At 40.0% G+C, this 13,342-nt stretch overlaps 1 protein-coding gene across 1 annotated transcript; it reads right to left on the bottom strand.

The window, feature by feature from the left end:
• Nucleotides 1-8,332: 8,332 nt before the first annotated feature.
• On the bottom strand, nt 8,333-11,975 carry LOC128069714 (E3 ubiquitin-protein ligase RLIM-like). The gene is made up of 2 exons (XM_052662832.1): nt 11,732-11,975; nt 8,333-10,011 (listed from the first exon to the last, which is right to left on the bottom strand). The coding sequence occupies exons 1-2, from the start codon at nt 11,973-11,975 to the stop codon at nt 8,333-8,335; spliced, it is 1,923 nt and encodes a 640-aa protein (XP_052518792.1).
• Between the last annotated feature and the right edge of the window lie 1,367 nt (nt 11,976-13,342).

Consider the following 13,342-nt stretch of genomic DNA (forward strand, 5'->3'; position numbering starts at 1 on the left):
AATAAAATACAAATTAAAAATTTGGGTTAACTGCTTGTAGACATTATCAGCATATATGTACTTATGAAACTGTAAAGATTTTAGCAGTATGTGAACTGTGAACTTCCAGATGTTCAAGCTGGAATTAGGAAAGGCAGAGGAACCAGAGATCAAATTGCCAACATCTGTTGGATCATTGAAAAAGCAAGAGAGTTCTAGAAAAACATCTCCTTTATTGATTATGCTAAAGCCTTTGACTGTGTGGATTACAACAAACTGTGGAAAATTCTTCAAGAGATAGGAATACCAGACCACCTTACCTGTCTCCTGAGGAATCTGTATGCAGGTCAAGAAGATCTGGACATGGAACAACAGACTGGTTCCAAATAGGAAAAGGAGTACGTCAAGGCTATATATTGTCACCCTGCTTATTTAACTTATAGGCAGAGTATATCATGAGAAACGCTGGGGTGGAGGAAGCACAGGCTGGAATCAAGATTGCTGGAAGAAATATCAATAACCTCAGATATGCAGATGACACCACCCTTATGGCAGAAAGTGAAGAAGAACTAAAGAGCCTCTTGATGAAAGTGAAAGAGGAGAAAGAAAAAGTTGGCTTAAAGCTCAACATTTAGTAATCTAAGATCATGGCACCTGGTCCCATCACTTCATGGCAAATGTGGGTGAGGAAACCGTAGAAACAGTGACAGACTTTATTTTTCTGGGTTTCAAAATCACTGCAGATGGTGATTCAGTTCAGTTCAGTCACTCAGTCGTGTCTGACTCTTTGCGACCTCATGAACCGCAGCACGACAGGCCTCCCTGTCCATCACCAATTCCCGGAGTCCACACAAACCCATGTCCATTGAGTCAGTGATGCCATCCAACCATCTCATCCTCTGTCGTTCTCCTCTCCTTCTTCCCTCTTTCCCAGCATCAGGGTCTTTTCAAATGAGTCAGCTCTCCGCATCAGGTGGCCAAAGTATTGGAGTTTCAGCTTCAACATCTGTCCTTCCAATGAACACACAGGATTGATCTCCTTTAGGATGGACTGGTTGGATCTCCTTGCAGTCCAAGGGACTCTCAAGAGTCTTCTCCAACACCACAGTTCAAAAGCATCAATTCTTCTGTGCTCAGCTTTCTTTTATAGTCCAGCTCTCTAAAGACACTTACTCCTTGGAAAGAAAGTTATGACAAACCTAGACAGCATATTGAAAAGCAGAGACATTACTTTGCCAACAAAGATCCATCTAGTCAAGGCTATGGTTTTTCCAGTGGTCATGTATGGATGTGAACGTTGGACTATAAAGAAAGCTGAGCACTGAAGAACTGATGCAACTAGTCCATCCTGAAGGAGATAGTCCTGAATATTCATTGGAAGGACTGATGCTGAAGCTGAAACTCCAATGCTTTGGCCACCTGATGTGAAGAGCTGACTCATTTGAAAAGACCCTGATGCTGGGAAAGATTGAAACCAGGAGGAGAAGGGAATGACAGAAGATGAGATGGTTGGATGGCATCACTGACTTGATGGACATGATTTTGAACAAGCTCTGGGAGTTGGTGATGGACAGGGAAGCCTGGCATACTGCAGTCCATGGGGTCGCAAAGAGTCGGACACGATTGAGCGACTGAACTGAACTGAAAGATTTTAATATTTTATCTTTTTTCCATAAACAATTTTAAACCAGAGATCCATGGAACATCAATTTGAAGAAAACCCTGTATGTCTGAATAGCAAAAGTGTGTGTAGTGAGTATCATCTTTTTTGTTGTTGTTACATGTATGTGTGCTATGTGCTTAGTCTCTCAGTCATGTCCAACTCTTTTTGACTCCATGGACTCTAGCCCACCAGGCTCCTCTGTCCATGGGATTCTCCAGGTTAATAATAGTGGAGTGGGTTGCTTTGCCTATCTCCAGGGTATCTACCCCACCCAGGGATTGAACCCAGGTCTTCTGCATTGCAGGAGCATTCTTTACCATCTAAGCCACCAGAGAAGCCCATTACACATATAGTCTATGCTCAATGAGTCTCTCTGTGGTTACAAGGCACATTCTGATATCAGCATTCAGTTCTCTCCTTGAGTCCATAGAATAAATGTACAGAAATAATAGTTGACTATGAAAGAGAGTTTGGCTTAGCTTAGGCTTTCAAGAAATGTTCACAGTACTCTTAAAGGACTGTGAAAAAATTAATACTAGAGTAGATTAATGTCATTAAATTTGAATGTTTTCAACTCTTGAGACCATTTAGCTCTAATTAGCCTCTAGGAAACTATTACATAATGTGTCATCCAATTGAGCTAACAGTAACATATAGATGTTTTTACATCATTTCAATTCTGTTTTGTTCTTTTTATACTATGAAATCTCATTAGGAGGATACTCAATAATTATAGGTTCTGCTTAATCTCACAGTAGTATTACTTAATATTCTATTTTTATATCATGTTTAATATTGCAGTGGGGGATACACATTTCTTTTAGAAATTGTAACAAAATTGGATACATAGAACGTATTGAAATGGAAATTAAATGATCAGTTTAAAAGTATTCTAGCAAGACCTAGTACCTGGAAAGAAAATATTTTTAACAAAAACTGCTGCTGCTGCTGCTGCTGCTGCTAAGTCGCTTCAGTCATGTCCGACTCTGTGCAACCCCATAGATGGCAGCCCACCAAGCTCCTCTGTCCCTGGGATTCTCCAGGCAAGAATGCTGGAGTGGGATGCCATTTCCTTCTCCAATACATGCACGCATGCTCAGTTGCTTCAGTGTGTCTGTCTGAGTCATCCTATCTTCCTTAAAAGGTCTGTGTTTGTAGCTAAGTAGCTTTCTTAGTGTGTGCACAACGTTGAGGGTACCAAGTATTCTTTTCATTCTGAACTGCATCTGTCCCTTTTAGTCTTATCTCATGGTGCTTCTAACAAGTACAAAATTTCCCTCTCCCTTTCTCCCTCCCACCCCCACTCTCTATTGGGCTTGCCTGAGATTCTTATTGGGTGTTCACTCCATTAAAAAAAATCTACATTCACATTTCTTTCTAAGATAAGACCTTATTTACCTTGGGCCACCTCTGTCTGAGGCGAATGTAGGTGGCCTAGCAAAGAGATATGGAGAGGAATGCTCTGAAATCATTCTAAGACCTTAAACAAGGATTGTATAGCTCCTTTACTTTACTTCTTTACCCTGAGACTACATTTTACTTTTTCAGGTTTTACTTTTTGCTCTGAGGTCGTTGTTGAACGTTGATTCTTTTCTTAGCTTGGAAGTCTATCCTGGGCATTCTATGTTTTATATACATTCTTTTCTAAAACTGAATAATTCCTTCTTTAGTTTATCTCTTTCTTATAATATCACAGGCATTTAAAGAAGTCAATCAATATTTTGGTTTTTTTTTTTTTTACTCTTTCTAGATATCTCCTTAGCCAGATTCATGGGTTTACTAGGTCCACTTGCCATTTTCCAAAATACTCCAGGTGATAGTTTTGCTAATCATCTTGCAGTAAATAACTTACAGTCTAGTCCTCCATGTATTCATTGACTTTCTTTGAGGTGTTTCAAAGTTTGACAGAATTATGTCATGGTCCACTGAGGGACACATAATATGCATTTTTTTAGTTGTTTAAGCTCCTTTATCACTTTCTCAATAGAAAGGATTTTAGTTCTTAATTACCTCAGTTTCCCTAAGAGAAACTATTCCCAGGTAAAGGTGAACTGATGGATGTGCTGTGTCTCCCTGTAGTCCAAGGGACTCTAAAGAGTCTTCTTCAGCACCACAGTTCAAAAGCATCAATTCTTCAGTGCTCAGCTTTCTTCACAGTCCAACTCTCACAGCCATACATGACCACTGGAAAGACCATAGCCTTGATAGTTTGTCCCAATTAATAAAAATAAGAGTGTACATGTCAGAAATGTTAAAATTGTATGCACTTTTATCCATTTAAAACAGCAGTCCCTGTCCATTTTGGTATCAGGGACTGATTTCATGGAAGACAGTTTTTTTTCCACAGACCTGGGATCAGGGGGATGGCCTTGGGATGATTCAAGTGCATTACATTTATTGTGCACTTTATTTTTAATCTAATACCACTGCTGATCTAAGAGGAGGTACTGGTCTGAGGCCTGGAGGTTGGGAACCAGTGATTTAAAGGACTCTGCTTTTACATAAATTAGTTTCATCAGGACAAGACATATATTCTTCATGAAAATTGGGTCTGATTTATGTCAGAAAGAAGATGCTGAACTAGTTTGGGGTGACTTAGATTCCTGTCCTGACTGGTTGGAATTCCTTGCAACCATTCCTGAATGAAATCAGTCCTGAATATTCATTGGAAGGACTGATGCTGAAGCTGAAGCTGAAATCCTTTGCCACGTGATGCGAAGAACTGACTCATTGGACAAGACCCTCATGCTGGGAAAGATTGAGGGCAGGAGGAGAAGGGGATGACAGAGGATGAGATGGTTGGAGGGCATCACCGACTCAATGGACATGGGTTTGGGTGGACCCTGGGAGTTGGTGATGGACAGGGAGGCCTGGCGTTTTGCAGTTCATGGGGTCGCAAACAGTCACACACGACTGAGCGACTGAACTGAACTGAACTGAACTGATACTTTATATTTCTATCAAAAACCTATCCATAGGCTATAACTACTTTCAAATAGAATTTGTTATTCAGATAAGATTGTTAGCTTGTTTTTGGAATTAGGCAAAATAAATATTTTAAAACCTAGAAAGAAAACACAGAGAAAATTCTTAAGATAGAAATATTAATGTTCACACTCACAGTACTTGATGCTGTGTATTTAAACTGATACACTGTAATGGAAAAAACAGATCAGGTGGAGCTCAGATGTTCTGGTATAAATCGTAATTTCTGATTTGTCAGGGCAGATAGAAAGGACTATGATTTGTATATGTGATCAGTATATAATAATAATAATTATTATTATGTTAATAATACTACTCAGCAACTGTGTTGAGACAAACTAAGTAGCTATGTAGTTTGAAAGTCAGCGTGTTAATTTAGGTATATGATAAAAGCAGCATACGCTAGTAGAATGAGAGAGGGTAACATGAAGTCAAGTTAGAGCTATGAGATATTGGTGGTTGTTCGAGCAGGAAGCATATTGTCTTCTAAGAGCTTCAGTAGCAGGAATTAGGGGTTCCATTCTCGGGAAAAATGGTAGATTATAATGTCATAATAGGCCTGGAACTAAGACATTAAGGCATTTACTTGTCTTGTTCCTCTTCAGTTGCTAAGTCATGTCCTAATCTTTGTGACCATCGCGGACTCATTATAATCATTTTCTGGGTACAGGGTGGATCCTAGATAAGACATTGTCCCAGTTTTCTTTTGCTGCATAAGAAATTAGTACAAATGTGGTGGCTTAAAACAACCCCCCTTTAATAGCTCACAGTTCTGTAGGTTGGGATACTGCCATGGAGTGGCTTGGTTCTCTGTTCAAGGTCATAAAGGTCTGAACTCAGCATTTAAATACTTGTAAGATAATTCTAACATCTAACTCATCCTGATTTGGCATCATTTGTCATTTCTTATTCAAGTTGTTATGTATCAAGTCGTTATGGTATGAGTAGTGATATCTTATTGTTTTTTGGACATTTTGGCTATTATGTTAGGATACTTTGGTCCCTGTTTAAAGTTGTTTTGTTTTTATTTTAGCAGGCCTTTCATTTTTATAGGTTTGGCACATAGTTCCTCAACTTTTGAGGACCATGGTTCCATGGCAGTCTCGTTTTCAGAACCTATATGGTGCCTTTTGTGTTGTGCAGGTGGAGCTACTTCTGGTCCCTGCTCATGCTGCTTATGGGGTCAGAAGCAGCTTCCCCAGGATCGGCCACTTGGTGCTGCTGGTGGGGGAAGGGACTCGCTGGACCACTTGATGAAGAGTACTTCCTGTGCCAGGCAATTGTGACAGGTTCTCCCTTGACTGTAGAGAATGAAGGGTACTTACCAGGTTGAAAACTTTCTGTGGAGGTACCAGAAAGTTTCCTAATGTCTCTGGATAGGGGAGAGGAGTCTCAGGCCCTTCTGAGGAGGAGAGCATTTTCCAAGTGTGCGCTTTTTGTGGTGGGATCACTTTTTCTGGCTAAGGAGCCACTGGTGTGTATGGGTGGTGAAGGGGAATCTCAGGCCAAGTGGGGAGATCACTTTATCTGGGCATTTATTGTCAGCAGGGATTTTAATTGTTCCCTCTTTTAGGTTCTGCAGTGCTCATTTGGTATTTGTGGGATTCCTATTTGATGTGATGGAGGAAGAGCCCATTTGAGCCACTTCCTGTTACTAAGTTTAGAGGGAATGCTGGGTTTAGGTCACATTTCTTCTTGGTAGAGGTCATAAGGTGCCCTGACATGAAGTTGCTCAGTCATTCTAAGGGTCCCTAGCCAATTCACCTTCTTTAGACCTTTCAGAGCTCACATTTGGTTGTCTCATATTGTTTCCAGGATATATAGTTGGGCTTGTAAATGGGGAGCAGGGCAAGAGGAGCATAAACCATCTTATATGGACTAGAAGTCCTCTCTGTGCCTTTTAAGTGCTCACCTGATTGGGACATGCTCACTCTGGATAATTTCCCAGTCAACTGTGCTGTTTATCATAATCTGATAATGGGAACGATACTCCATCACATTTACAGGTCTCATACTCAAGAAGAAGGGCTACTATGAGGATCATTAGGTGTCATCTCAGAATTCTGTCAACCACAGAAGGTGTATGTGAATGTACTGAAGCATTAATTAAGCAATTACCATCCTTTGGAAGACTGGAACCTGTTAGGATAATATGAAAACCAAAGACTTTTATAATTATTCTACTCACAGTAGATGAAGTACACCTGGTATCAGAAATGCTTAATAAAAATCAGAATATTCAAACAAATTTCAGTATTAGTTGATGTCAGTTTCAGAGGTTTGACCTAAATCTTCATGTATGGCCATGCAGATATCTGCTATGTGAAAAATATGCTAGCTGAAAGGTGAATTTAAAAACTTCACCACCACTCCCCATTTATATTTTGTAGTTATGTGCAAATACTGTGGCTACCAGCAAGTCACATAGAAAATAAAAGTCAGTGATGTTTCTGACTTTAAATGTTTAGAGCAACTTTATACATAACACTACCTGCATTTGAACAGGTTGCACATTGTACAAAGTGATGATTGTTGCTATAGGTTGTAATATTATGTACTCTCACCAGGATGGAAAATGTTAAGGAAAATTTTTTGTACTGGCCAATAGGGTCTTTTCCAATAGTCAGTTCTTCCCATCAGATAGCCAAAGTATTGGTGCTTCAGCTTCAGTATCAGTCCTTCAGGTTAGATTTGGCTAATGTGAACTACTGACAAAAGGTTAGAAGTCAGGAGGAAAGAAGGTAAGGGTATTCATTTCTGTGATGCACCCGCTCCAAAACTTTGGATTGGCAGTGGCTGCCATTTTCTCAGTTTATAGCTCTTGCTGGGTGGACTTCTACTACAACTCTTAAGACATTTGGGATTGCAGGAACTACTATCTCTCTATGCCCCTTCAAACCTAGTGGTTCTAATACTGGCTTCTCAGTTGCTAGCTTATGGGTACTTCATCATCTCTTGGTTTCTCTTCATTATTTACACATTTTAGTCTCCTCATTAAATGATATACCATCACTCTTTTAAAGTGTGCCATCAGCTTTTGGCTAGGACTCTGACTAATACATTGGTAGTGGGGAACAGGAGAAACTTTAAGGTAGTATTGGGGAGGGTGGGATAAACTGCTGGAGAAGGGATAAATGGAAAGAGATAAACTGGATAAAAGGGATAAACTGGAAGAGAAGGATTTCAAAGCTTTTTGTGGCATTCTATGAATATAATGACTTTTGTATGTGAATGACTCTAATACAATCTTAAATTGCTTCTTAATTATTTAGTTGGGTTCCTGTTTCTTTGCATGCACAACCAGGATTGAACAGGGCTAAGAGATATCTGGGATTTATATGACTAGAAGATACTACTAGGATCTATCAAGATTGATTATATCATATTAGAACATTTCTCTCATGGCATCAGGAATATCCCAACCCAGTGCACATACTAAGTGTCTATTGAAATTCAGTGCACTGCTATGATGTGTAACTCATTTTTATTGTCAGATAGGATAACGCTGTTTGACTTTTTGATATTTCCTTTTATTATGAAACAGAAATTTGGGAAAGCCCAATAATTTCTTCAGGAACAAGTAATTCAGTTCCGATTGTTACATGTAGATTCAGGTTGTTAAACATAAATAACTCTAAAAGTGGACATGACACAGCTGACAGTTGTCTGTCACTTTAACACTTTATATATCCGAGAATTCAGATCTCACATAGAATCATCTGCCTCAGAGTGATCCACTACGGGCCCACGACAAATAGGGCAGGTTGAATGTTCTGCCAGCCATTGATCAATGCACTGATAATGGTACTCATGGGAGCATGGTAGGATGCGTAGCATGTTGCCTGCGGTGTATTCTGTGATGCAAATGGTACAGATTTTAGTTGCATCTTCCCCTTCAGAAAATCTTAAAGGTAAGTTGTTAATCTGCAGTTCGCTAAGGCCGGTAGGTTGGTGTGGGTCTGCTTCATGTAATAAGATAAATTGTTCCAGATTAAAGGAAGACCCAGAGTCGCTATCGTCATCTATTATTGGGGTCATTTGTCCATCTTCTTGCTCGGTCTCTGATAAGCCTGTTGATGAGCTTCCTTCTTCACTGTCTTCAAACATCGGTGAGCTAATTTCCAAATCTTCATCACTTGGGCTAAAACCAGACATTTGATTAAATGTGGCACTATAAATATCGTAGGGGCTTGAAACTGATATCAGTAGCAAACTTGAATCAGAATCATAGCTAGCATTTGAAGCCGAACTAGGTCTGCTATCACTACCATTAGGTCCACGTCTTTCATTTGGTGACTCTGCCCATCCCATGTTTTCACTTGGACGTGAGACACTATGCTCTGAAATACTGCCACTGTCCATAAGGTTACTTGAGTCACTAAATACTGTCATTGTCTGACATAAAATAGTCTGAGTTGTAACAGACATTATACCACTTACTCTAGTACTTAAGCTAGTATTTAAAATTAAGCTAGTATTTAAAATTCTATGAATGGAATTTCTGATGGTATTGGCATAAGCTCTCTCATTGGCCTCATCAAAATCTGAAGACCTAGGCTCCAGTTCTTCTTGCTCACTTTCTGAAGTGGTGGTGTTGTTTGGTAAGTCTGATGTTAACTGAGTTCTACTAACTTCTCTGTATCTCTGAGAACATGCTGGACAATTAACTGGACAAGGACTGAAGGGTCTGGTTGGATTTGTCTCCCTCACTTCCCAAGATTCACTACTGCCCATTGTGTCTGAATAATATTCTCCAGGAACAGCATTCCTAGATCTAGAAGTTTCAGTAAGACCCCTATTTTGCAACTCCTGTCCAGGCATTTGCTGTCTCAATGTTTCTTCATGCCCAGTTCTAGAAAATGTATCATTCTCACTTATGAAAGGTTGTTTAAAAGTCTGAGATGGTATATCTTCATTCATTCTTTGAAAAAGTTCCCACAGTGTACGTGGAGGTGTCCAACTGTCAGTCCTTGCTCTCGTTCTCCGAGAGTCTGGGCTCCTACTTCTTGGTCGTCTCTGACTTCTAGTCGGTGGGACTTCCATTAATGTTTCCATTGTATCGTGTTCTGATGCAGATGCTGTTGTAAATAGTGACTCAGATTGTGGATTTTCCACTTGCCTTTGGCTGTCTTCCGTATCTTCTCTTCTGGGAAGTTTTGCAGATGCTACATATTCATTTTCTGGATTTGAGTTTTCATCATCACACTCAAGATTACTATCTAAGCCAAATCTGAGCTCATCACTGTTAGCACTAATTTCGCTCTCTTCTCTCCAAGACTGATTTTCTTTTTGTTCACTTGTCACATTTTCAGTTTGTCCGGAAGTGGTAAGCCAGTCTAGAAGAGAGTCCTCACTGGATTCATTATCTGAAGCATCTCCTCTATCTGTTAATTTAAAAAAATGGGGGGAGGGGCCATAAAAGAACTACCAGAATTGGAACTATCATAAAATAGCACTCTGAAACTTTGTTTAGAAAGCAAACAAAAATGAGAACTTAAACACTCAGATGTTTTCAACTGATCTCACATTTACTTTATGTTATACTTTAAAAGTTAATTATCTTTAACTTTAAAGTTAATACTTTAAAAGCTTTATTATCTAGATTTATAAGTAAAGGCAGGGAAGTTTCAATTCCATCTGAAAAAGAGTACACTAATCCTAGATAAATTTAGAGAGGTTTTTACAAAGGGTATCTGAAGGAAGTCTGTTTTTCAATAGTTTGTCATATACACAGCCCTGTATACCACTGTGGGAGGAATGTCAAGAGACAACATTTTTTTTCAGTCCACTGTCAAAACACCAAAGCAATTAAACCAGGTAAACACCAGTTAAGGTACAGTGCTAGTATTTTAATTCAATTGATACTATTGTCTGATTCTCATTAGTCTCCAACATTACTACTCCTAGGCTCCTGTATGCTTTTGATAATGTATAAGTTGTTTTAAAATATAAGATTATTGCCCAAATATAAGCAAAGTTTATAGGATTAAAAGTATTTGAATTTTGAATACTTCTTAATATTACCAAGGTTTTTAATTGGCATTAAGCTGAACGTCAGATCAAATGAATAGACTGAACCTAGCATGGTGCATATAAGACCACATTCCAGAACCTAAGTATTATAGTATCCTCTTCATTAGGTAGTAAAATCCTCTATTTTACACTGGGAGAGAAGGCACCATATCTGAGGTTCCAGCAGGGTTTCTCAGCCTTAGAACTATTTACATTTTAGCACTGGGAAATTATTATTTTGGGGAGCTACCCTGTGCATTGTGTCATATTTGGCAGCATCCCTGGTCTCTGCCCACTAGATGCTAGTAACGCCCACGCTTCCTTCTGTGACAACCAAAAATATCTCCAGCTATTGTCAAATGTCCCTTGGGGTGGGGGAGAGCAAAACTGTCCCCAGTTGAGAACTACTTGATTAAAATATAAAATATTTCTTTTTGCTATTCTTTTACATGTCTATATAGATAGAGAGGGCTTCCCTCATAACTCAGTTGGTAAAGAATCTGCCTGCAATGCAGGGGGCCCCAGTTGGATTCCTGGGTCGGGGAGATCCGCTGGAGAAGGGATAGGCTACCCACTTCAGTATTCTTGGGCTTCCCCTGTGGCTCAGTTGGTAAAGAATCCGCCTGCAAAGCAGAAGACCTGGGTTCCATCCCTGAGTTCCATCCCTGGGTTGGGAAGATCCCCTCCATTCCAGTATTCTGATTTGGATATTTCCATGGACTGTATAGTCCATGGGATTGCAAAGAGTCTGACACGACTGAGCGACTTTCACTTTCATAGATAGAGAAAATAATTGGGGACATAGGAGGAACTTTCCACTGAGGTACAAAACCAACCAACAAACAAAAACCAATAGTCTACTTCACACTATTTCCCAATTAAAACAATCCAAATGTGAATCAGGAAAAAAAAAACCTACCCTGGCATTCTTACCGCTAACCAAGCAAATGTCAGTTCTTTTTTATGAGAAGTTCCTTACCAAATAATGTATGCCACTTCTGTATAATTTACTATTTACTATTATGAAGTGATTATTTAATACTATGAAGTTCCTTTTTCATCCCATCCTATTCCCCCCAAAGAGAAATATACCTGTATTTTCATCTGAGTTTTGTCGTAGGTTTTCTTTCATTATTTGAAGCCTCTTCTGCAACTCTTCTTCCGTACTTTCACCTAGGGGGCCGAGCAAATTGTTGTCCCTCGTAAGTATGTTATCTTCTTCACTCAGATCACTTACGAATCGGTAGTAATCATCTTCTTGAGCCAATCGGTCTATCTGACCGCTGTGTCGGACTGAAACTCTGTCTTCTTCATCGTCGGAATCTGAGCTTTCCATCTCGATGAACAACTGGAAATTTATCTAAATTTCATGACATAGGGCTGAAACGCAAAAACCTCTTTCAAGCAATCTTCAGCTTCTACTTCCGCCTGGGAGTGATCCGAACACACTCAGTCGGATAACCATCCGCCTAGGTTCCCCGCTGCTCTGCTACTCAGCTACTGCACCTCAGCTCTGCAGCCTCTGGTGAGGCAATAATTGAGATCCGCCTCTACCTCACAACTTGCTTAGGTGTTGCCTAGGCATCCATTGTCTTCCTTAGGTAACTGAGTAGGGACTGGATTCAGGTTGGGTTTCATTTCATTCAAAAGCAGCCAATATTTCTGAGGGTTTATAATGTACCAAGCACCATTCTTCACTGTCCGCCCCACCACCACCACCTCCACACCCCCCGCCCCCCGCAGACTATTCTCAGACTTTCAGAAGGCTTTTTCATTCGCTACATTTAATATAACAACCTGCTTCAAAATGCCATGCCAAAGTCAGCCTCATTAAATGTAGCATTTCTCATTTTCAGGTGCCGAGGGACCGCTCTCTTTTCTCTTTGTGAATTCCTCAGATCGTAGACTCTCACGAAGAAAGTAGTGCACAATTTTTGATAATTCCTCAGGGTCTTAGTTGAATCTCTTCTGTGCGTCCTCTCCCTTTCAACTCTTAATGGTTTCATCTTGATTATACGACCCCTCAATCCTGTTTGAAACAAACAGAAAACACCATAACTTGGGCAGGCTTTTCTGCTCATCCAGGGAATTTCTTCTCCACAAAAGCATTCGGTTTCGTTTTTGTCCTTGTGTCTCCTGCAAAGGAAACTAGCCAGATTATCACAGGAACTTTGAAAAATGGATACAGAATATTTATTTTACCTATGGTAATGAGTACCATCCTTGCTGATTTTGTTCCATGTGCCTTAGTGCTAAGTCACTTCAGTCGTGTCCGACTCAGTGCGATCCCACAGATGGCAGCCCATGAGGCTCCCCCGTCCCGGGGATTCTCCAGGCAAGAACACTGGAGTGGGCTGCTACTTCCTTCTCCAATGCATGAAAGTGAAAAGTGAAAGTGAAGTCACTCAGTCATGTCCAACTCTCAGAGACGCCATGGACTGCAGCCCACCAGGCTCCTCCATCCTGGATGTCTTTATTTAGTGGTGAAAATAAACTAACGCTTATTTGTAATGCTACCTGAAGGAGACCTCTACGATTTTCTGGACTCGTCAATACTACCAGCCCCGCTTAACACGTGTTTGAGAGTTTTTCATTCAAATTATTCATGTAAAGATAAGATTTGGCCACTGAATTTGAGATTATTTAATTTGACTTATTTAATAATTAATCCATCCAACATAAACTGGGTCAGTTATTGTCCTA

The sequence above is a fragment of the Budorcas taxicolor genome, chromosome X, assembly GCF_023091745.1.
Source record: "Budorcas taxicolor isolate Tak-1 chromosome X, Takin1.1, whole genome shotgun sequence".
NCBI lineage: Eukaryota > Metazoa > Chordata > Mammalia > Artiodactyla > Bovidae > Budorcas > Budorcas taxicolor.